At 41.7% G+C, this 23679-nt stretch overlaps 1 protein-coding gene across 8 annotated transcripts in view; it reads left to right on the top strand.

The window, feature by feature from the left end:
• Nucleotides 1-467: 467 nt before the first annotated feature.
• The window catches only part of map4k5 (mitogen-activated protein kinase kinase kinase kinase 5), a 25544-nt gene continuing 2332 nt past the window's right edge, over nucleotides 468-23679 (top strand). The window contains exons 1-34 of one of the 8 annotated variants that reach the window (XM_088311865.1): nucleotides 468-881; nucleotides 2136-2350; nucleotides 4200-4257; nucleotides 7301-7391; nucleotides 8223-8287; nucleotides 8406-8461; nucleotides 8587-8634; nucleotides 9221-9263; nucleotides 9692-9764; nucleotides 9846-9977; nucleotides 10409-10471; nucleotides 10552-10633; nucleotides 10717-10833; nucleotides 11094-11172; nucleotides 11410-11463; nucleotides 13129-13187; nucleotides 13269-13336; nucleotides 13645-13683; nucleotides 14681-14725; nucleotides 15050-15092; nucleotides 15545-15755; nucleotides 16608-16631; nucleotides 16720-16808; nucleotides 17215-17256; nucleotides 17535-17619; nucleotides 17708-17787; nucleotides 18647-18707; nucleotides 20113-20227; nucleotides 20503-20591; nucleotides 21138-21241; nucleotides 21313-21490; nucleotides 22061-22129; nucleotides 22204-22296; nucleotides 22684-22754. In XM_088311865.1, the coding sequence (XP_088167991.1) occupies nucleotides 2243-2350; nucleotides 4200-4257; nucleotides 7301-7391; nucleotides 8223-8287; nucleotides 8406-8461; nucleotides 8587-8634; nucleotides 9221-9263; nucleotides 9692-9764; nucleotides 9846-9977; nucleotides 10409-10471; nucleotides 10552-10633; nucleotides 10717-10833; nucleotides 11094-11172; nucleotides 11410-11463; nucleotides 13129-13187; nucleotides 13269-13336; nucleotides 13645-13683; nucleotides 14681-14725; nucleotides 15050-15092; nucleotides 15545-15755; nucleotides 16608-16631; nucleotides 16720-16808; nucleotides 17215-17256; nucleotides 17535-17619; nucleotides 17708-17787; nucleotides 18647-18707; nucleotides 20113-20227; nucleotides 20503-20591; nucleotides 21138-21241; nucleotides 21313-21490; nucleotides 22061-22129; nucleotides 22204-22296; nucleotides 22684-22754 (2634 nt within the window). In that variant the 5' untranslated portion in view covers nucleotides 468-881; nucleotides 2136-2242. The remainder of the gene's footprint in view (nucleotides 882-2135; nucleotides 2351-4199; nucleotides 4258-7300; nucleotides 7392-8222; nucleotides 8288-8405; nucleotides 8462-8586; nucleotides 8635-9220; nucleotides 9264-9691; nucleotides 9765-9845; nucleotides 9978-10408; nucleotides 10472-10551; nucleotides 10634-10716; nucleotides 10834-11093; nucleotides 11173-11409; nucleotides 11464-13128; nucleotides 13188-13268; nucleotides 13337-13644; nucleotides 13684-14680; nucleotides 14726-15049; nucleotides 15093-15544; nucleotides 15756-16607; nucleotides 16632-16719; nucleotides 16809-17214; nucleotides 17257-17534; nucleotides 17620-17707; nucleotides 17788-18646; nucleotides 18708-20112; nucleotides 20228-20502; nucleotides 20592-21137; nucleotides 21242-21312; nucleotides 21491-22060; nucleotides 22130-22203; nucleotides 22297-22683; nucleotides 22755-23679) is intronic. The other 7 variants (XM_088311884.1, XM_088311906.1, XM_088311891.1 and 4 more) reach the window with 7 other exon arrangements.

Below are 23679 nucleotides of genomic sequence, written 5' to 3'. Positions count from 1 at the left end.
CTTTTACTGACATGAAATGGACATGTCTTGATCATCATATTTGAGATTATACAAACACCACGATAAGAAATTATTTAATTGTGGTGGTTCTGTTGAATATACGTCGTGAAAATGTCAATAAATTTCGACTTCAACGCTCCAAAATAAAAGGGCCTTTTACATGCCTAGTCCCATCACATATCACCAGGGCATAAACCAGCTCTTGCTATTCATACTTTCTTCCGTTAGACGGCGGTAAAACGCGACGAAACCTGAAATACACGGTGCCTTTGGGGACCGTGGTAAATATGATTGAAAAAAAAATCATAACTAACACGAGATATAATTTACTTTGAGACGCTACGGTATTCGAGTCTAAAAGTAGAACGTCATACAAACGTCCCGGTGATACATTCCATGCAATACAATAACATTTCATGTAATGTTACCAACTGTGAGATTACTACGGGATTCCGTGTTTCTCCAGGTGTTCCTAAACACATCAGCAGGATCCTGAAATTTGCGGAGATTAACAGTAGCCGACTGTTGTTTTTTTTAAGCACTGTGGTATTAAACTAACACATGGAATCATTCGTTTTATCCAAGTTTTGACGTCTGTCGTCATTATTGGGAGCGCGACCCCGCTCCCCGAAGCTGTCAACCGAGCAAGGAGGATGACATGTCCGAAAGAAGTTGGTGGCGACGACTGTTGCTGAACGAGGTCGCTGCTTGCCCGAAGGAGAGCCACTGAGAGCTGCCTCAACTTTCCGAACGCCTCGGTGGCAAAAAAAAAAAAAAGGGACCACCGGTTGATTGACTCTACTTTTCGCCGCATTATTCGACGCTAAAAGTGTCAAATGGACATTTGAAAAAAATGCACGGCCGAGTCGTCCACGCGAACGGTAAGCAAAAGGAGGGCAGCTCAAGTTTGGAGAAACTAGCCGTTAGCATTAGCCGGCATGCTAACTCCCCCTCCAGCTTCACTGTTGAAAGAAATGGTGGACTTGGGCCCAGCTATTTCCTGAAGTCGTTGCTGTCAAAGTAATGTTTTCAGGAGGCGTGTTTTAACGTCTTTAATATGTGTTTTGGTTAACTTAACAATGCATTCATAACTACTCAAACATATTTAAAAGCCCGTGTTCTATACACTGTTTGTGGTTTAGCACTTTCCCAGGAATTAGACTGTACCCGTTGGAAACTGCTTATGCAGTGGACAAGTTAATGAAATTGCCGAACATTGGATTCAGTGTCTGACTTATTTTTTTAATTTTAGGAACTGGTGTATCTTAATGGTCTTTTATGATTTTGATGAAACCCACTGAGATGTTTTCCCACATTTAAGGAGTTTTAGAACTCACTAAACTTGCCTTCCATTCATCCTCATTATTAGGCCTTGCTATTAAATCATGCTGCTTTACTTCCTTTCTTTCATCATTTCTTCTTTCCTTCACTTTTGCAACCTGGTGTAATTCCTTCTTTTCATCCATTCTTTTTTCCATCCTTTTAAACCATCCGTTTCAACTTCTTTTCATATATCACAAGTTCCATTCGTAATGGCCCTTCATTTCCTACTATCCAAATTTACTTCCTTCTCAACCTCGTACCTTCCTTTCTTCATCACTCTCCCCTCTCATCCCTCTGCACTCTACCATGCTTTTCATAAATCCTTTTCATCCATCCATTGTGCATTGTAATTTAATTAATTCCTGGCTTTATGTATCCTTTTTTTTAATTCATTTAGACTTTCTTCCTTTCATATAGCTTACTTTCCTTCCTTCCTTCCCGCCCAGCTTCCATCCTGGCGTCCCCACTCCCTTCCCCCCCCCCTTTACTTCCAGCCTCTTTTTCATAAATACGTTTGACCTTCTGTCCTTCCTTTCTCATATGTTGTTGTTTCCTTCCTTCCTGCCTTTTATCCTAGCTGTGTTCCTTTAATTGTACCATACTACTTTAGGTCTTATCGTTCCTCCCTCCTTCTTTCAGTTCCTTCCTTTCATTCCTACTTCTTTCATTTTATGCCATTCGTACAGATCTGACCAATCAAGTCTAACGGTCATCTATAATTGAGGTCAACATCAACTGCTCTGTATTTTCCACATTGTTGGATCTTTGAAAAGTCACAAATAGATATACCTTCCCTTCCTTCTCATTTCCAGGCTATGGAGCAGCCACATGGACCAACTGAATAAACCGAGCACTCATCGACTTGTTCGGCGGCTCCAGCAAATAGCCAGCACCGGCTTCCCCCAGCGTCAGACTCACCATGGACATCTTTCCCCGGCCCAGCGGTGAGATCCAGCGGCGAAACCCCCAGCACGACTTTGAGCTCATCCAGCGGGTGGGAAGCGGCACCTATGGGGATGTCTACAAGGTACATGCACCGATGTGGCAATTTTTGTACGATTGTGTAAATGAGGCTTCGGAGAACATTGCCACCTCCCTTTTTGAAGTGGCACGCAGTTGTGGCAATTAAGGATGCACAGATAACAAGTGTTTCCAGACTGAATACAAGTATTCATGTTCAACATTAATGGTGGCCCGTGGCCACCATGTGACTATGTCGGGCCACCATTAGAAATTTCTGGGGGCCCACCACTTAATCTTACCTTTGTGTATTCTAACCGTAGTTGCAGACCTCAGTTATTTGCCTACTAAGATAATTAACAGTATGTCAAATGTAGTTGTCATTTATAATTTTAATCGTTATCAGTCGATTAGTTCATTCAGTTGTCATGTCATTCAAACCTAGTCAGGGGGAAACGAACACTTGAGTAATTCACATACCTCAGTTAAAAAGATGCTTGAGGCATTTTTTTCCTGCCCACTGACCACCTTCTTTACTAACGATTAATCATTTTCAATTCAACAAGCTCAATTATTTCCTTCGTAACATTTGCGTTAGCAGTGGTCGCTTTTGCTTTGTGACTCCGTGTTGGTACGCTGGGGAAACTCACGGTACACCAGTCCTGCAGAAATTCCAAAAAGGCTTCAAAAAGAATTCCTGCTATTTTGCCTGTCCCAAATGAAGCGAGGTCTGCTGTCTGGAGAAGGTCCTTGTTTAGCCATCTGCTGCAGATAAACAGTCATCGTTCAGCTCGGCCGCCCCTCCTCCTTTCTACGCAAAGCCTCTGTGGCCGTATGCCCCTACCCCTCCGTTGCATCTCCTTGATACCACCCCCCACCCCCCAAGGAGGGCAGTGGAATGTTGCGCCTGGAATTCTGGTATTCTCTTGCCATATCTCATCTTGGGTGCGGTCTCTGGTGGAAACACCTGCCTTATTAAAACAAAAAATATATATATCTAATTGAAAATTGCCACTTTTGTTGCCGTCGAAGGGTTTATAATCACTTGACTTATGCCGGATTAGGGGCGGCGTCCCGTCTTGACCTCAATCCGGAGGCCAGACCCGCGTACGCGCAACAGCATCACTGTTTTCAGCAATAGTCACCAGAAAAGTGATCCCAAACGTATGGTTGATCGGGACTTAAGTATTGGGACACTTACAGAAAGGGACTCCAGTGTCTCCTGCTGTGAGAATTCCTTTTTAAACGCATGCAAACTCTTTGAGTCCATCTTGTAAATTATACTCCGTACGGTTGAATGATTAATCAAACTCAAATCGACATTGCAAAGAAGTAGAATGCAATTTTCAAATGACGAAGGCTGTAACTGGAGCAATATGAGACCAAATTATTTCTGTATAATAAATCTGATTTTGTTTATTGTAATAAAGATCAATTGGATGTTTGTTAACAGAGAAAAGACATTGGAAGAGCACCTTGGAAGAAAAAAAAAATCATCTTTCAATATTGATGGGGGGACAAATCAAAATGAGATTTTTCTAAATTGTCCACGTTTAGCACGCTAACCTTCCAAATTCCTTCATTATCAACATTCTACACAGAATGTTTAAATTCAAGATGCCTCGGGCTGCAGCTGTTGAATATTTTTGTACTCGGATATCCGACTGAAAGTTCAATTGTCTAATCGGATATTCGGATGAAAATAAAAATGATGTTGCTAGCAACTGTTTGTGACGGCAACATAAACGCCTCAAACACAAAAGACAACCACCGCGCAGTAAAAAACAAAAACATTTTGTCATATTTTGGTAATTTACAGTAGAAATGTTGTTTTCTGTGGTGGTCATCTTTCGGACAGAAACGTTCATTGAATTTGAAGCGAAACAGTCTGTGAGTGTTGTGCCACTGTCTTCCAGGCGCGCAACATCCAAACCGGAGAGCTGACCGCGGTCAAGATCATCAAGCTGGAAGCAGGTACCAACACGCCTTTGACTCCCGTTCCAACCAGACCAACACTGACAGTCGATTTGGTGCAGATTAGTGAGATTTTGTAGATTAGTGTCTCCGAACTCAGATGGCTACGAGGAGAAGATTAAGATTTTCTCTTTCATTCATTCATTCACCATGATACGCCGTTTATTCCTGATCCTACTAGTGTGCTGAATTGTACATGTAATCTTTATCCTCATTAGTACGACACGTCCGTGGAGTGGAACCACAATGGGGGGCACGACTACCCAAAACCTGTCTTGAAACCCTCAACAGCTACCTTTTTTCCCCTCTCCCTTTAATCAAATATTTTCATTTATTCAATTCAGCCTAATTAAATAAAACCCAGATCCTTCTTCCAAACAAGCCAGAGTCACTCCTGCAGTGTAAACAGCTTTACGATATCAAAACTGGTTCGACCGGCACATGCGATGCTGGCACTGACTTCGGAACACAAAGGCGTGGCCTGGCCCTCTGGCCGACAGATCATCTGACGGTCTTCTCGCACTTGTTTTGACAGCGCGCGGAGTCATTCGCTCATTCCCTACGCCACTCCGCAGTGGTCTTTTGATGTAAACAACTATTGACTATTTTTTTAAACAAATATTGTACTGACTATACCATCAATTAAGAGAGTAAAGTGATTTAAAAAAAAAAAAAAAAAAAGGATTTTGCATTATTAACCCTAATGTCCGCTCATCCTTATCTTTTACATGTAGTATCCGCGACTGTGAGTGTTTATAGCTTTAAAAGGTGGGGACTGTTCTGGGGAGTGATTTGGGTGTCAGGGCGCAAGGCTGTTTGTGTTCATACAGAAGCGTTCAAACTGCGAAGGACGTGAAGTGTCTGTAAAAGTGACCACTTTGTGTGTGTGTTCCTTTTTTTTTTTCTTTTTTAAGCAGCTCTGACTCAAGTCCCTGAAATGAGCCTTTTCCCCAAATGTTTGTGGCCGCTGTGCTGCTGACTCGTACGTTACTGTCAACATGCGCGCAACAGCGAAGGAACATGCGGAGGCTTTCAAGTGACCGTCACAAATCTGCAGTGCGGGACAAAAACTTTAAGCCTCACAAACCCGTGGAACACATTTAACTACGTCTCATACATTTCAATCCTATTTTTCACCCAGGCGCCAACATTGGCTTCACACTGTAATTGAAACCATAACCCCTGCTCAAAGTCCTAAAATAGGGTTGAAACAATCTTTTGAAACCCTGCCCTTGTTTAAAAACACTAATTAGAAAGTGCAACTCTTTTTTTTTTTTCATTTTTTATTTATTTTTTGGGAAACTGTAAGCAAGGCATAAAACTTCCCTAAACTTGAAACCCTAACTTTGGCTTTGAAACCGAAATTGAAACCCTAACCATTGTTTGGAACCCAAAGCTTCTTGGCTCGCAACCTTAATTTTAAACATAAGCCCTGGCTTGAAACCCTAATTGAAAACGTTAAGCCTTGTTTGAAACCTTAAGCCAGTCTTGAAACCCGAAACCCTAATTTGAAAACCCTAAACCTTGCTGTGATCTTCTAAATGTGAAACCAAAACCCCACCTTCAGTTAGAACCTTAATTTAAAACCCCAAAGTTGACGTTAAACTCCCATTTGAAAACCCCGAACCTTGATTGAAACCCTCAGCAAGTTTTGAATCCTTACTTTGAATGACTTAAATTGGAAACTGGAACCTTGACTTCAAACCCTAATTTGAAACCGTATCCTTGGCTTCTAACGCAATTTGCGACATTTTTCTTGCCTCAAACTTTAATGTAACTCCCGAGCCTTTATTTTGAAACTAATTTGAACAAATCCTGGCGCGACCGAGTCTCGTTAACAATCAAAGGAAGTTCCATTTTGGTCATCTCCATTCTGAAATGTCACCCCAATACCATTCTTGCCATTTTTGATTCGACAATTTAACTTTCACAGTTGGCTTCTTGCTATACGAGACATTTCAAGCTACACTCATCGTCTCACTCTCACATGACTTTCCATGCACAAGTAGCAGCGACACATTAAATATTTATTTACTTTGCGCACACGCTGCCATTCGCCACAACTTTACGTTATAACGTTATCAGTTTTCGGAGCTTTTTTTTTTTTTTTTTTAGCTTAATATGGAATTTGGAACGCTACTGTAATCGAAATCAATTGCTGGAGCAGCTCTCAGTTTCTGCTCAATGGGAACAGCCGGTTGACTTTTTTTTTTTTTTTTACTATTATCTACTGCTGGGAGGTTTCAGAGTTGCACATGTGAATGTTAGTACAAAGTGTTACGTTTGATAGAGCTCCTGTGTCGTGTTTGCGCAGCGCCATCATTTAAAACCCAAACCTTTGCGTTAACCCCTCCTTTAAAACCTTGGCCCTCTTTTAATTTTTTTTTTTTATGCTAATTTATTGATGTTTTTATTCTTTTTTTTTTAACACATTACAGCATAAAACAAAGATAACATATATCCCCTTTTCATTATTTTTTTTTTTTGCCGGGTTTTTCTCTATTGTGAACTTAAATGCTTTAGCTGTGAGTGGCCCCAAAATAAGTTGAATTCATCTTGATATATTATTTTTTAATTAATTTGCAGATTAATCGCTTGTATCGGAATCCACATCAGCCTAAAAAAAAATCCATAATCGTCGGGCCCAACTTTAAACCCCAATTTGAAACCCTAACCGAGGCTTGAAAGCCAAATTTGAAATGCCCGTCCTGTTTGAAACCCTAACATTGAATGTACTGAAACCTAAATTTAAAACCTTAACCCTTAAAACACCTAATTTGAAACATTTGTCGGAGCTCCAAGGCATTCCTGAATCCCAAATTCAAACCCGGAGCTTTGGTTTGCTACCCTAATTTGAAACGCTCACCTTTTTTTGCAACCCAAAATTGAAACCCCACCTTGGCTACTAAACTCTAGTGAACTTGCCTTCAAAAAAGGAAAAAAAAAAAAAATACTCTTTTTTTTTCCCCCCCGACAAACCAGAAAATCTGATTTCTTCTTGCACCGCAGATGTTAATGTGTTTTCCTTGCTGTTGTGTTCCAGGGGATGACTTTTCCATCATCCAGCAGGAAATCTTCATGGTGAAGGAATGCATGCACCACAACATCGTGGCCTACTTTGGGAGCTACCTCTGGTGAGAGCGCCGCCGGAGTCAGTGTTTGACATGTCACACTTTTAAAGGGGGGCTTTGAACGGGCCTGGCTGCGGTAAGTCACATGTCAATTGTTGAGTCACAATATGACTCCGCCACAAGTGCCCCCCTTCGCTGCCTCGGTGCGACAGCAAGTACAGCCGCGCCCGGCTCCTAGCAGGTTTGGCAGGAATTCTCTGATAATGCGTGTGTCGCACGGCCACGTTAAAGCACTTTTGATATCCTGACCACATCCAGAAAGAACAAGCGGTACAAACCACATGTTCGTGCCACAGTCAGTGAACGCATCACCGCCTCACATTGCTACCGTGGATTTTTTTTTCCCTCAATTTAAATTTTAGTGTGATTTATTTATTTTTTATTTATTTTTTTTAATTATTATTTTGAAGGTCCTCTTCCCATTGTTTTTAAATATAAGCAAAAAATGAGTCTATATTGCAATAAACACAAATGTTTTGGTCTAATAGGCTAGGCATGAACTCAAATGTCATATGAACCCCGAATTAAGATGAGACAGTTAATTGATCTACTTCAATTAACGTGAACGTACTAATCACTTGTCGTCTTTTATGCGTTCGCTATGACAACTTCACCAAATTTTAGCGAACAAGTGTTGCGTGAACACAAGTCACAAGTCATAAATCTCCACATTCTTCTCCATTGCGATGTCAATTTGTATTTGATTGTGGAACTTCTTCAGCTTTCTTACCATTAAGCTATTCCAACTTGCGGCACACATACCAACTTTTTTTTTTTTTGCTGTGTAAATATATGAAACTTGACTGATGCTTATTTTTCCTGTTCCCTGCTCAGTCGAGAGAAGCTGTGGATATGCATGGAGTACTGCGGTGGCGGATCCCTGCAAGACATTTATCATGGTAAACCCCCCTTTTCAAAATGTTCTTTATTTTCACCTTCTTTTTTTTTCATACTATTAACAGTAAACTGGATCGTTTCCTGTACCGCATTCACACTATGGTCTCCTGCCTGTTACAGTGACGGGACCTCTGTCGGAGATACAGATTGCATACGTCTGCCGGGAGACTTTACAGGTGACTTTCTGATTCTTACTTTTTTTTTTTTTTCTTTTAATTATTATTATTTTTATTTTCTGTTTTAAATCCAACTCTAAAATCATTCGTCACCTCTGACTTGATAACTGATTTGCTTTTTATAGGGTTTGGGATACCTGCACACCAAAGGCAAGATGCACCGTGACATTAAGGTACACGCACGCACGCACACACACACACGCACACCCGCACATTCATAGAAGTCACGGACTTTATCTGCGGTACAAATTCACCCCTAAAAAAAAACCCACTTTTCTCACACATTTCTCAAACAGCCATTTGAGCCCTGGACAACCAAGCAAAATAAAATTCTGAAGGAGTTAAGAGATCTCATTTTACTCAACCATCAGAGATGTGTAATTTGTTTTTGTCAACAGTGTTTGAGTCTGTTTAATTTATACTTTTCATTTATATCAGATTTTTTTACAGCTATAAATGTCATTGCCAATGTCTTGAGAATTTAGTTATTCACTATTAAAAAGGATGTAATTGAAATATGATACTCCAATATCATTGTATGAGTGGCTTGGGGAAAAAAAAATATCATTTAAATGTTTGTTGTGATTGTTTCTCAGAAAACATATTAAGAGATGTGTTGTTGTGACAGGCCTACACCTGTTTCCTCCGCCTGCAGGATGCTGTCAGCGATTGCTCGCCGGATGTTTCTAAGAATGTGTCATCATATGGGACGTCACACGCAGGGAATAACCATTGTGTGTTTTTGTGTTGCCTTTTCAGGGCGCCAACATACTTCTGACAAATGACGGCGACGTCAAGTTGGGTAAGCGGCTCTCGTATATCCTCATTCCTCGGCTCTCTACAGCTGGTTTCGCAACCCTAAAAAAACTCCCGTGTATATATTAGTGTCCGGTGTGTTTATTTACTTTTGTGTGCATGTTTTTTTTTTTTGTTTTTTTTTTTTTTTTGGGGTGTTGTGCATTTTTTCGTGTTTTGTGTTTCCGTGTGTTTATCATATGTCCTTACATGTGTGTGTGCATTTTGTTTTGTGCATGTGTGTTTAGTTTTGTGTGTGTGTGTGTTGTCTTGTGCTTTTTTTTTGGTATGTTTGTTGGGTATCTTTGTACGTGTTTGTGTCAGTGTGAATTTGTAGTGTTTTTTTTTGTTTTGTGTTCCTGTTTGGTTGTGTGTGTGTGTCGTGTTGAGCATTGTGCATTTCTGAATGTGTTTTGTGTGTGTGTGTGTGTACAGCTGACTTTGGTGTCGCAGCAAAAATAACAGCCACCATCGCCAAGAGAAAGTCCTTCATCGGCACACCTTACTGGTGAGTATGTCGCCAGTGAGGCTCTTGGAAAAGTTGCTGCAGTAGCGTCAGTCACTCAATGGACTTTTTGTCGTTGTGTAGGATGGCTCCCGAGGTGGCCGCGGTGGAGAAGAACGGCGGCTACAACCAGCTGTGCGACATCTGGGCGGTGGGCATCACGTCCATCGAGCTGGCCGAGTTGCAGCCCCCCATGTTTGACCTGCACCCAATGAGGTGAATTGTGAACACCTGTTTCTTAAGTGGGATGTGTTCCAAACATATACGCAGTTGGTGAAATATGAAATGTGTAGTAATATCGTTTTTTAAGTTGCTGTCACAAAATCAATGACGCGCTCCTTTTGTGTCGAATTCAATGGTTGCCGTTCCCGATGTTAATGTCAGCCTCACCAAATATCTAATTATCCAAAAGTGGGAAGCCACAACTCTGTGTGACGTTTCAAAACCCACGACTCACCGGCCAAGCCACCTTTGTGTCCCGAAACAATTATCACTGTGCCAGCCGCCGCCACTCATCTAATTTTTTGATTGCGTGAAGCCGCAATGGCTGCGTAAAACGTACACTACAGGACACCGTTACTCTTACGCCTCTTTTGTGTCGTTTTATTCCAAACCGAATGTTGACAGTGTGATCCCGTTTGTTATAGGGCCTTGTTTCTTATGTCAAAGAGCAGCTTCCAACCGCCCAAGCTAAAAGACAAAAATAAATGGTGAGTGCACCTCTTAATTTGTGCTGATTCAACCCTTCTTTTGAGGACGATAACGTGAGCAATTGCTTTTGTATCCGCAGGTCCGCTGCCTTCCACAACTTTGTCAAAGTGTCCCTGACCAAGAACCCCAAGAAGAGGCCCACGGCAGAAAAACTACTTTCGGTAATGGAATGCTTCCTTTTTCTTTTTTTGTAGCAATATGTACGAACTTGAACATCTTCCCGTAAATTATTGTTTCCGCGCAGCATGTGTATGTGGCACAGACGGGCTTGACTCGGCGGCTCGCCGTGGACCTCCTGGACAAGATGAACAACCCCGATAATCACCAGCATTATAGCGAGGCGGACGACGATGACCTTGAGGTAAGCGACAGTATCCATATACGGATTAAAATTGCAGGAAAAAGTCACAAACCCAAAACAGGATTTTGGATTTCAGTCCAGCCAATTTTTTTATTAATTTTTTTTTTATTATTATTTTTTTTGTGACTTGCATGCAAATATTTGAGAATTGCCCTTTGACCGTTTTAATGCATGCTTATCACAAGATGTTGCATGCGATTCATTGTAGGATCATATTGTGCGAAGAAATTGTGACAAACCATACCCAATGTGTTCCGCAGCCCCTCTCTGTTGTCCGACACACCATCCGCTCCACCAACAAGCATGCTAGAGCTGAAAGGACTCGCTCTGAGATGGCCTGTAAGTAGACAAGAAAAAAAAACAACAACAACAAAAAAAACTAGCCACCCTCATACCCTCGATGCTGTTAGCAGCCCAGCTGTTCAGGTCATTCGAGGTTCCACTCTCGCTTATTTCGCGCTGGCACTGTTCCAGGTCACAGTGTGTGTGTGTGTGTGTGTGTAGAATTAGAACAATAGAACCTAAATGGACATTCTGCGTGATTTAGCACTCCTCCATGTCTTTCTCGCCTTGAAGCAAACAATGGGACAGAGCAAGGAGGGCCGCGATCCCCTCAAGGGAGCCAAGCAGGTCAGTGGCGGCGTCGCCAGACGACGTGCGTGTGTTTGTGTTTGTTACTCCCAAGCTCACCCCCTCGTGTGGTCTTGTCGTAACACGTAAACCCTCGCCCTCGAAAAATGTGCGTGGCTCTCTGACAGACTGCCAGAAATAGCATTGTTTCACCCATGACTAATAGGATCCCAACGTTTGACTCATACCTGACTCAGCACTTTCTCCCAGTTTTTTTTTTTCTCCCAGTTTTTGATGCCTCAGTAGCGTTGACTCATGGTTTAGAACCCCCCCAACCATCACCACCTGTCTAACCTTGTTTATATTGGATCTTGAATACTGAGATAAATTTGAGATTTATTAAGAATTCCTCATATCTAGTTAATATTTGGGCCCCAAGATAAGTCGAGTTTATATTCAATCTTATGTTTTCGAGATGAACTTCCTTCCGCGAATTTCACACAAAGCACAGTAAATTTCTTTGAGCTTTTACTCACTTTTTCACGCACAAAAATTTCTGGACACGTTTTTTTTTTTTTTTTCCTCCAACCTTTGACTTTTGCACAGAACCCAGCCAAGTGAGATTACGTTTAGCTATTTGGGATGGGCGATTCCAGGTATCGTATCAGTGCCGATACCGGCCTTATTTTAAGGTATCGTCCTCCTGGAGAGTGCTGATACCAGCCAAACCACCGATACTTAAGGCAAGGTAAAATCACAAATGTCATTCACAGTAGTAGTTGGCGCTATACTGCGGCAGTTTAACACATCGGTTAATCAACATCTGCTTTAGGAAGAAATGTCCTTTTCCACATTTTTTTTGTCATTATGTTAAATGATATTCTATATATCAAAAGTACCAGAGATATTGGTGGTGTCAGTCCGGGGAAAAAAAGTGGCATCGAACATCCCTACTTCCTATATTATTTATCGTACAGTGACCCAGCAAAGATATGACAGCCTGTTTCCGCCTTTTACTTTAACACAGAACACAGCAAAGTAAATGTTGTCCACGGCCACGATTGTGTGTGCGCGGCTAACTACAGCCTCTTTCACGCAGATTCTGAACCAAAAAAAAAACTGACGCAACAGAAGAGCTTTGGTTTTATCCACCAATGCCTTTCACACGAAACCCAGCAAATTGATGCCACCGTGTGCACTTTTACGGAAAGCAACAGTAGGACATTTGCAAGACTGCATGCTTTCACACAGCTTTTACCGTGCTGTGACATCAGAATTAGTCACGGTTCTGTTGCTAGGTTGATATCATCACGCCCTCTCCCACATTATGTGGGGGGGGGGGGTAATTTCATCAGCATTTATACGCAGTGTGAAAAGGGCTGAAAACGGCATCTGAGATGTAACAAATGAGCTATCATTGATCAGATTAGTTTTTTGTTTGTTTTGTGTCGTTTGGAACAAATCTGTGAATTTACTTTTCCGCCATTATGCCCAAATTTCCACCTCCTTACCTGTTGAATTTTAAATTCCAAATGGCGTCTGCATCGGAAGCAATTTATTTCATGTAACAATCTTTTCAGCTGACACGTCACATATTCGAACTCCGCCGGTGGAGAAGCGGTGGGAAAGAGCCAATTGTTGTGTTGGCGGTGTTGACCACTGTTGCCCTCTAGTGTCAAAGGCAAGCGAGTCCCCATTAAAAAAGTGTCCTCTTGTCGTTGACAGTCGACAAGCTGCAATTCGAGCCACCGCTGCGGAAGGAAACGGAGGCCCATTCGGAAATGGTGAGGATCAAAAAGGCAGGCAATGGTGCCGGTTTGCAGGTGTGTCAAGCCGCTGCTATTTCTGCTCGTGTCTTTCCACAGGACGTGAGTAAAGATAACAACTTCCAGTCCCCTTGGAGCCCCTTTGCCGAGGGGGGAATAACACCCAGGTGAGCTCCAGGTTCCAACATCAAGACTGCTGCTTTTGTTGACACCCTTTTTTTTTTTTTAATTTGCTTGGTCTCCCCCTTGCACGTTCACGATCAAGTGTTTAAACTCATGACTGCCTGACTCACGGATTCTTAATGAGCATGACCCCGCCCCCCCGCGCTTGCTTTATGTTTTGATTTTAAGAAAGCGATCTCCTTCTCACATCTGCCTTTTGCTTTGCTTGTCTTTCTCTGTATCTCTCCCCACCCTCTTTTGGCTGTTGGCCTGTCTCGTCTCTCATCTCGTTCTCCCCCTCCCCTCACCGAAGGAGTCTCCTCAAAAGCGTTGAGGACGAGTTGTTCCAACGGTAACGCTTAACACTGCTGTTGCTTTTGTTCTACTTTGTACTGTTTGCATCCATCAGTCCAAACTCCCAAATCATCCTCCGTTGTATTGTGAATCATCTAGTTAGTAGTTTCTCACCATTTAAAAAGCACACGTAGCTCATAGTTTTTTTTGTTGTTTCCCCCCCCCCCCCCGCCTCTGGAAGTCAGTACATCTGGCGACATAATGGACATCTTAAAAACTGATTTTTTTTCTTAAATTATTTTCAAATATATGTCCGATTTTTGTATGTTAATGTTTTTATAGCAATGGCAACCCTAACTAAAAAAAAAATAAAATAGAAAATTAAACAAAAAACTTTAAATATTGTCAAAAAAGTTTACCGGGTGTACTGTATTTTGATTCTATCAATCAAGTGATTGGTGTGTCACCAATATCCTTTAAAGGGGATACGTTATCTAGAGTCCTGTTGAATCCCCCAAAAATGGCTGCTTTTTTTAATCTCGTTAATTAATTGATTGCAGATACAAACAAAACGGTTGATTAAAAATATGATCAAACAATTTTAAATATTTTATTGAACGATCAGTTAGTCTATTATACTGGATTCTAAACATTATTAAAAATTTCATTATTCAAAACTAATGATTATATTACAAAGCATTGTACACTGATTATGTCTTCTACAAAGGTTCTGAGTATTTTTAGTGTTTCAAATGTGGCTCTTTGCCCATCCCAGGTTCCATGTGTGCACTAATTGTTCAACAAAAGCATACTGTCAAGAAATAAAAAAAAAAACAAACACAGTTGCGGGCACTGTGACAGGACAACACATGAGATGCACAGAAAGGTTCTAACAGCCATCCATAATGTCGTTGCACTGATTTCACCGAAGGTTGCCATCATTGTACTACTTTAACATTAACCTCCCCACAAAATGTTGTGTCCAACCCTTCTTAATTAACCATCATTCCCAAATGCCACTGTGAGTGCTAACCTCGCTCTCTGCTTCACTTCAGGGGACACATCGCTCACCTCCAGGACGCCTTCGAAGAAGTGGAACTGTGAGGAAACACTTGTGTTTAATCACCGGCCGCGGCAGAACACACGCGCATGAACACACACACCTTAATGAGCGTGAGGCGTGAGCAGATTATCTGTATTGTCATTGTGATGTCATTAAGAAAGCGATACTCACGTTTCGTCCCTGTGATTAAAAAAAAAAACACACACATTGGTTCATTAATAGTCTTTGGACAAAATGTATCTGATCTCATTCAAATGTGCAAGTGTGCCCGTCCGTCACTGTGGTGTGGTTAGTTCAAAGGACATCGCTGAATCTGATCCTCATTCATCTTTTTTTTTTGCCCCCTCCCCCTCTATATCAGATCCACACTCAAGCCAGGTTATCCTCCTCCCCGGCCCCCGAAGGTGAGAGCCAATGACAAATAACCCTTCCACAAATAAGTTGGGAGATTTTTAATAATGCAGTCAGTCCAGTTGTGGTTTTGAGTCTATTATATATCACATTTATTTAAATATGCATACGTTGTGTTCTTTTCAAAGAATTAATGCTGTAATTACTTTCCCTGGTAACTACATTAATGAGAGGGTAATTATTTGTCTGTTAAGGTAATTAGCAGGGTTATAATAATTTAGAATTTTGGCTTTTTTTAATAATAATTTTGATATTTTGACTCATTTGTTTCAGCTTTAATTAATTTTTGAATTTTTAATTAGCAATAGATTTTTTTTTTTTCTCCCAAAAATGCTTTGTTTTCAATTTATTTTGATTGTGTGCCTTTGATGCTGTTTTGGGATTAAGTCCTATCCAAATAAACTTGACCTGACTAGAGTGTTACCCGCCATGTCTTTTCTCACAGCCCCGCTTGCACAGCCCCTCTGAGGACGCAGGCCTCAGTGACGAGCGCTCGCTGACGGTGCGGCGCTTCCCCAATGCGGAAAACGGTCCGGGCCAGGCGGCGTGGCGCCGTAGCACGCCGGAACATGGCAACAAGGTCGGGAGCTCGTCGCCGGACTACCTTTCCGTCAGCGTCAGTAGCCCTGGGCTCCTGTCTCACGCTTCGGACCAGGGTAAGAACATAGTAGACTGAAAGCAAGTCAGATGCATCAGTTAATTAATAATATGGATTATTTTTATTTCGTTCAATTAAAAAAGTGAAATGCATCAAGTGTTCCTAAAATGAATAGGAAAATACTTTTCACAATTCCTTTTAAATTCATGTTTTTTAAAAAAAAAAAAAAAGGATTCCTTTGGTCTCTTAATGTTCTGATTTCTTAGGATGCTGAATGTTGAGTTTTCTAGAGCTGCAAGCTATTTACACTAATTAAACCTTATATATATCAAAAACTATACCTATCTGTTTACATAAACAGTATTTTTCAGACTTTAAATCTATTTGCAGTGTAAGTCGGAGCAGTCAAAAAAATACATTATGAAGAAGAAAAAAAAACACATCAGTTGTTCTGGATTATAAACCGCTTTTTTGTGGGGGATTTATTTTTGCAAAACCGGAGACCAAGAATTATAGATCTCAAACTCACCCCCAAAATTCTCGTTCCCTAATCGTGGCTGCGTTCAGAAATTGGCTCCGAGAGCGCACTGCTTCACTCCTACCGCTCGGAAACTCAAAGCATTGTTCGGTTATTCCGAGCGCCCCTAAAAATAAGTGTCAGAGCCCAGCTCAATGTGAAAAGGCATCGTTTCACTGTTTACAAGAGTGAGTCATGAAATATTTGAGTCTGTGTAGTGACACTGAGTTTCACTTTTTTGAATTGAAGTAGTGAAAGTTAAAATGATGCTGGCCACAATATTTGAATGCATTCTAGATGACTGAGTCACACTAGTATTTGAATTGATTTTTGAATCCCCACAAAAAATGTGAAATTTGAGTGCTTCATTGATCGTTTTTCTTCTTTACAAAGCTGTCGGTAAATGTGAGTGCAAAGGTGAGGGAGCGCTCCAACTTGAAGTGTCTCTGTATTCGTTTGTCCAATCATGTCCAATGACACCATTGCCTTTGCATCATTCCCGAAGACGATGACTCGGACGGAAGCGCGAATGGCGACGGTTGCAAGCCGGCGGCGCCCAACCGGGTGCGGCGGAAGGCGAAGAAGGATTTTCCCGTACGTATTTGTCCACCCTCTCTTACATCAAATGATCCAGAAATTATTCACAACGCTTCACTTTTTTTCACATTTTTGTGTATTTATATATATATATACACACAATATATATACTATATATATATATATATATATGTATATATATATATATATATCTTATTTAGTAAGAGCGAATCAACAAATGAGAGACAATGTGGTTGCACAAGTGTACACACCCTCTTATAAATGGGGATGTAGCAGTGTTCAAAATTAACCAATGGTGTGAAGACTGTTGGACTTTAAAGACAAAATGAAGTGTTGTGAATGTGTTTGGGATGCCACCCTGTTGAGACTTAATCTAGATTTAGATTTTTGAAACTAAATCTAAGAGAATCGTCACTGTTTCTCTCCTCTGCTCCGACGCTAGAAACCGGCTATCAACGGCTTGCCGCCCACACCCAAAGTGCTGGTGAGTGAACAGTCTGCATTCACGGTGATGTTCAGGCCTCTTGACCTCTGTAGAAGTACTTGTCGCCTTACTGTGTGCTTGGCATGTTTCCAAAATCACATTGGTTTGGAAGTTAACTTTGAAGTCACTGAAAACTGCTAGCAGTAAATTCTCAAATAAATGAAAGCCTCTGAAATAAAAAAAAAAATAGCAACACTGTTTGTTTTTGGAGTGCAAGGCAATTACACATGTCTGTTCCTTTTCTCTTCCCCATATCTTTTTTTTTTTGGGGTGAGCAGATGGGCGCTTGTTTCTCCAAAGTGTTCGATGGGTGTCCGCTGAAGATCAACTGTGCCACGTCCTGGATCCATCCGGACACCAAAGGTGGCACCAATTTCGCGCGACCACGACCACCCACATCAGACTTTTTACGGCGTCCTGACACGTGTTGTGTTATAAATTCCCCTCTTAGACCAGTACCTAATCTTTGGAACGGAGGATGGCATCTATACGCTCAACCTGAACGAGCTGCATGAGGCCACGATGGAGCAGGTAAGGTCATCTGGAGTCCAAGCCTTTTACTCAGTTTTAGGCTGGATTTACGTTGCAGGTTCAAGTGGCCAAATCCATTCTGATACGCATTGAACATAAATGAAGGCAAAAGACTTGTATCTGAACGCATCTTCAATCAAGTATTTTTTTGAATGTTCTACACACCTCTGATGTAGCTTTTTGAAGATTTACTGCAATTTTTCTTTTTTAACGTGCTTGCAGTATTTGTTTGGACCAGGGGTGGGCAAACTTTTTGATTGGTGGGCCACAGTGGGCACTAAAATTTGACAGACGGGCCGGACCAGGAGCAGATGGATGGAGTGTTTTGGTCACCTCACCTCATCTGTGAAAATAAATACATTTAATTTTAAATGAAAGTGAACAAAAGTATTGCAATAATATATCTTTGAAATACCACAGTATTTAGAAAATAAAACATAAACAAAGTTTATATATTATTATATTGTTTTCAAGTTTGGCGGGCCAGATTAAAACATTTAACGGGCCGCATGTTGGCCCCCGGGCCGTAGTTTGCCCACACCTGTTTTGGACCGACCATTTTGTATCTAGATCACAGATAAGTTTGTCATGACGGACTCTGACGTAAATCCCATGTTCTTCCATAGCCTGAATTTGCATTGACGTTCATTTGATACGCATTCTATTTTTATCCCCGTCTGAACGAGACCGGTCTTTGATATGTGCGCATCTGTTTACAGGAACTCGTATCACATTTGAGCCACTTGAGCGCAAGAGCCATGTGGTGTAAACCCAGCCTTAGTGACTAAATACAAGCTGCGTCTGCTTCCACTGTCACAATGCTACGTTGTTCATACAGCGTCTTTATGTCTCCTCGCAGCTGTTCCCCAGGAAGTGCACGTGGCTGTACGTTATCAACAACAACCTGATGTCTTTATCGGGTAAGCGCCGATGGCCCACGTTACCCGTCACCGTCATCACACGCCGCTGCTTTTGTCCTGCGTTATCTGGCGACGCCGCCCGTCCTGAAAATAGACATCGTTCTTCTTTTGTGTGATCGGCGTGCCTCTCGAGAGCTGCGGCCACTCGTGTGCTATAGGACCAACCTAGTAGCTTTGGAAGCCAACAATATTCGCCTCCCGTTTCTCATTTTATTACTTTAAATACTGCCGCTCATAGTTGCCGTCCTAAGTGTGCATTAAGGACTTGGTGACACATTGCTGCACCTACTTAGGCCCCAGTCATCCCCACCACCTCAACCACGTTTATTTTGCAGGAACGCGTTACGCTATCCAGCCACGATCTGCTTTCAAAGTATCTCATGTGAAATAGATCTCAGCGGGGAAGGTTGATGATCTGCCCTAAAACATGAAACACTAAAATGTCAGCTCCACAAAGTCGGAGTCAGGTTCCCTTTCCAACATTAAATCCGGATGGCATTATCTAGCATTATTTTTAAGTAGATTCACCAACAAATCTCAACCAGCCATATGTGAAAAACACAGGAAGTTGAGCATTTTGATTTGACGCAGCCAGTTTTGGTCGGTAGCAACCGCTAGAATTAAAAAAAAACAATTATCTCCTGAAGCCAGTTTCCCTGAACAACATGAAGCCATGCCTGAAAAGAGAGAGGAAGTCTGCCATTTTGGTTTTAAGGCGGCCATTTTTGGATCATTTCCTTGTACTGCGACAGTTTTTGTCCGATTGCTAGCAAATTGGATTGAAGCATGCATACACAGACGGATGGTTAGAAATGTGACTTTGTTACTGTGTGTGGAGGGTCTTTAATTGCGGAAGATTGGTGTAGTAGTTCACGAGCGGAATAGACCCACAAAAAAAAAGTCTGAAGTAACCATGCCTGAAAATTCAAGTCTGAAGAGGTCACTTTAGGTCATTATGGCCAGCAATTCCTTGAGATTTTTTTTTCCGATTGCTACCAAATTTGAAGCATGTAACGTCGCGAAAACGTTTTTTTTTTTGCCGTAACTGCTCGCAGCGTTTATTGTAAGTGAAATTTCTCTAGAGTGCTTATAATGTCTAACCAAAATGTCCTCACTTGGCTGAATCACATGTCACTCACTGTTTGCTGTGGTTTATGGGACGACAAATCATGAACGCGTCTTTGGGATCGGACCTGCTTAACATCTGCTCTCGTCTCGTTTCTGTCCTTTGAACACTGTCCACCCTCCTCCCACCTGGCTTCACTTGACACTCTACTAACCGGCTTCATCAGAAGGTAACGCGCGTCACATTTGTTGCGCCGCACACGTCTAACCTCGCTAAAATCCGTTCGAAAATGTACGTTATGTGACCGTGGCGGTGGGGTTTTTTTTTTCCCCCCCGCAGGGAAAAACTTCCAGCTGTACTCCCACAACCTCATCGGGCTCTTTGAGCAGCTGAAGAAACCCGGCTTGGCCGCTCAGCTCCAGACGCACCGCTTCCCGGACAAGATTCTGCCAAGGTGATGGCTGTGCAATCACGTTAATTGTTTGAAACCCAGCCAAAGAAAATGCAGTCAAAGATTCCATATCGCCAAGCAATGTTCCATATTATTTTCCCTTTCAAAGTGCCGGTAAGGTTTTACAGTCTTGACAGTCAGCTATTTAGACTTCTGCAAAATTAGTCGGCGCCTTATTGCGCTCCTCCTCTGCTGTCTGCTGCTTGTGTGAAAAATGAGCGTGCTCGCACTGAAGTGGACTCCGCCCAATTCACAACGTCATGGTCTCTTTTCAGCAGGGCTGACAGAGAGCTATTTTGTCCCCTCAGGAGGTTCGCCTTGACGACCAAGATCCCCGACACAAAGGGTTGTCACAAGTGCTGCATCGGTGAGTCCCCCCCCCCTCTTGCGCCGCTTTTGTGCTTTTTATCCGTCCATCTTGTCCAAATGTGCCCCGGCAGCATCGCTGGCAAAAGCGCTCACGTTCTCTACTTCAGTACACGTACTATTTAGTACTGACTCGAAGTGTACTTAAGTACAAAAAGTATTTTTTTTCTATTACATGCAATAACTTGATAAAAAATACTTTGTTCAACAATCGATGAGTTCATTTTTAAAAAGTGGTTTTGGAGCATTTAATGCTTCCAATATCTCAATGTGAAGCCAATTAGTAATTGCTGTCAAAAATTGGCTTGAATCGTAAAGTAGTCCCAATTTGCTTTGGTAGGCAACGTCAAATAACATGACGGGCCGGATCTGACACCTGCGGCCTTGAATTTGAGCCAATACCTTTCAAGTCATTTTTAATAAATAAAATTGAAAGTACAGAAATCTGTTGGGAGGAAAACTTCAAAGTAGTCAGGAAAAGATTAGTCAAGTACACACGCCTGTAAAGTATACTTAAGAAAAGTAACCAAATGTTTTTACTTCACAGTGAGGAACCCGTACACAGGCCACAAATACCTGTGTGGTGCGCTGCAGTCCGGCATTGTCCTCCTGCAGTGGTACGAGCCCATGCAGAGGTTTATGCTCATCAAGGTGAGTTCCACGTCACGTGAAATCAAATCACCTCTTACAACACGTGTCATATGTCCCCCGCTCCCCGGCAGCACTTTGACTTCCCGCTTCCCAGCCCGCTGAAAGTGTTTGAGATGCTGGTGGTGCCCGAGCAGGAGTACCCGTTGCTGTGCGTGGCCATCAGCCAAGGCGCCGAGCCCGGCCAGGTGGTGCGCTTCGAGACCATTAACCTCAACTCTTGTTCGTCCTGGTTCACCGAGATGGGAACCAGTAAGTTCTTCGTACCTGATTTGTGCTGAGGGATGGAACTGGACTGTTCTGTCGCCTCTCGTGACTACTTTTCTTGAAAAAGTGAATAGCAGCAAATCTAATCATTTTTATTTTTTTCTTTAATTGTCATTTATACCATTGTTGTCCTGCTCCTTTAAGAGAGTGACTCAGATGCTATTTTTACAACTTTTTCGTGGCTCTAGTGGGGTTTTTTTTTTCTCATAAATATAGCAACATACCTTCCCATTTTTTTTTTTTTTTTTGTTTTTTTTGTTTCAAATTTCTATCCTCAACTGTATTCAATTTCTGGAGCATTTTAACAACTACCGTAGCTGGGACAAAGTGACATACATAAAACCTAAAAGACAATATTTTCAACAATCATAATAGAGTAATAAATAAATTAAAACATTTGCTTCATATATACAACAAGGCTTGATTCTGACTTTCTGCCTTAGAGCTTTTGGTTTGTTGCTTTTTTTAAATTTATTTATTTATTTATTTTTTTTATAAATATTGTGATCATTTTGCCGTGGTATTCGTGACATACCATTTCATCTCTCCTCGCAGGTAATCAGCAGGTGGATGCCATCCACGTCACCCAGCTGGAGAGAGACACCGTGTTGGTGTGTTTGGACCGTAAGTGGACCTCGCCGTCGTCAATCCTTTACAAGACCAAAATGGGATCAATTGTGTTTGATGTTTCCACTCAGAAAACTTGAAGATCGTTAACCTTCAAGGCAAATTGAAGTCCAACAAGAAGCTGGCGTCCGAGCTCAGTTTTGACTTTGGGATCGGATCAGTGGGTAAGATTTTACCGACTTACTCGCTGCATGTGAAGCAGGGCGCACCACGCACGTAGATGCAGTATTTACGAACTTTTAAAACGTGAGGCTCCACGTAGGATGAGGAGACTCTCGCGTGGCGTCAGGCAACTACACTGATTAATTACTTTTAACAAAACCATTTTTGGCATCAAACACATTTTGACATTTACAAATGTAAGGACGAAAAAAATCTCCGCACCCTCGGGATGACACGTAATTGGACCGGATGGTCTTTCAGATGCTTTCGATATTAGAGGGCAAAAGCTCAAATTCCGTCCAATTGTAGATAAGTCTGTTGCCCGCTTAACAGACTGTTTGAGTCTTTTTTTTTTCCCGCTTGAAAAGCGTCCGCTTTCTGCTCTGCAGTGTGTCTGCAGGACAGCGTTCTGGCCTTCTGGAAGCACGGCATGCAGGGCAAGAGCTTCAAATCCAACGAGGTAAAAACACTCCCACCTGACAGTCAATTTGTCCTTTTCATGTCATGTCATGTTCTTGTTGTCACTCACTAGGCCACGCCCCTTAAAGGCACATCCATCTCACACACACACACACACGCATTCTAAATTGTAAGTTTTCTGCATTTGGGGGTTAGTGTTAAAAAAAATAAAAATAAGAATAATAAAAACAGGAAATTCGTGGATAAAGGCAGCTCTCAGGCTTATAGTTATGGTTAGAAAATTCAACAGACTTTTAAGCAGAAGAAAAGTGCAATATTTTCCGGACTATAAGCCGCCCCTTTTTTCCTCGATTTTGAAACGTGCGGCTCATACAGCGGTGCGGCTTTTCTGGGGATTTTTTTTTCGCCACTAGGGGCGCTCTATAGTTCAGAAAATGCGCTAAATAAATCTTGATTTTTTTTTTTCTTCTTTTTTTTTTTTCTTTTCCTCTTAGGTCTGTTGTGTTTTAATTAGCAAAGTTGTTGCCGTGTTAAAAGGCACTGTTTTGACAATCTGTTTATGTGCATTCACAGTACAAAATTGTTCTGTACATGCAGTAAATAACCATTTTTTTTTTTCAACATAGAAAACCGCAGCTTGTAGCCTGGTGCGACTTGTATATCTTTTTTTGTTGTTTTTTTTGTAGAGTTACTGAGGCTTCCATGCATGTGCGCCTTATGGTCTGGAAAACACGGTCGTCAATCAATAAACAGTGAATCCCTACTAGGGCTGTCACTATGGAATCATTTTACAATCAATTATCCGAATGACCCATCCATTGAATAGTCAATTTGCAAGTCCTAATCCCTACCTATGTTTTTTCCTTTGTGAAACTACTTGGACTCGCAAGTTTAATTTTTCCAATCTCATAACTCACCTTAGTGGTAGAACAAGTTAATATTTCCCTTTGAAATAAAATGCCATG

Source organism: Idiotropiscis lumnitzeri, chromosome 1 (genome assembly GCF_059441095.1).
Source record: "Idiotropiscis lumnitzeri isolate Australia: NSW breed Sydney's pygmy pipehorse chromosome 1, RoL_Ilum_1.0, whole genome shotgun sequence".
In the NCBI taxonomy this organism is placed as follows: Eukaryota; Metazoa; Chordata; class Actinopteri; order Syngnathiformes; family Syngnathidae; genus Idiotropiscis; species Idiotropiscis lumnitzeri.
This window is presented reverse-complemented; position numbering and strand designations above follow the sequence as displayed.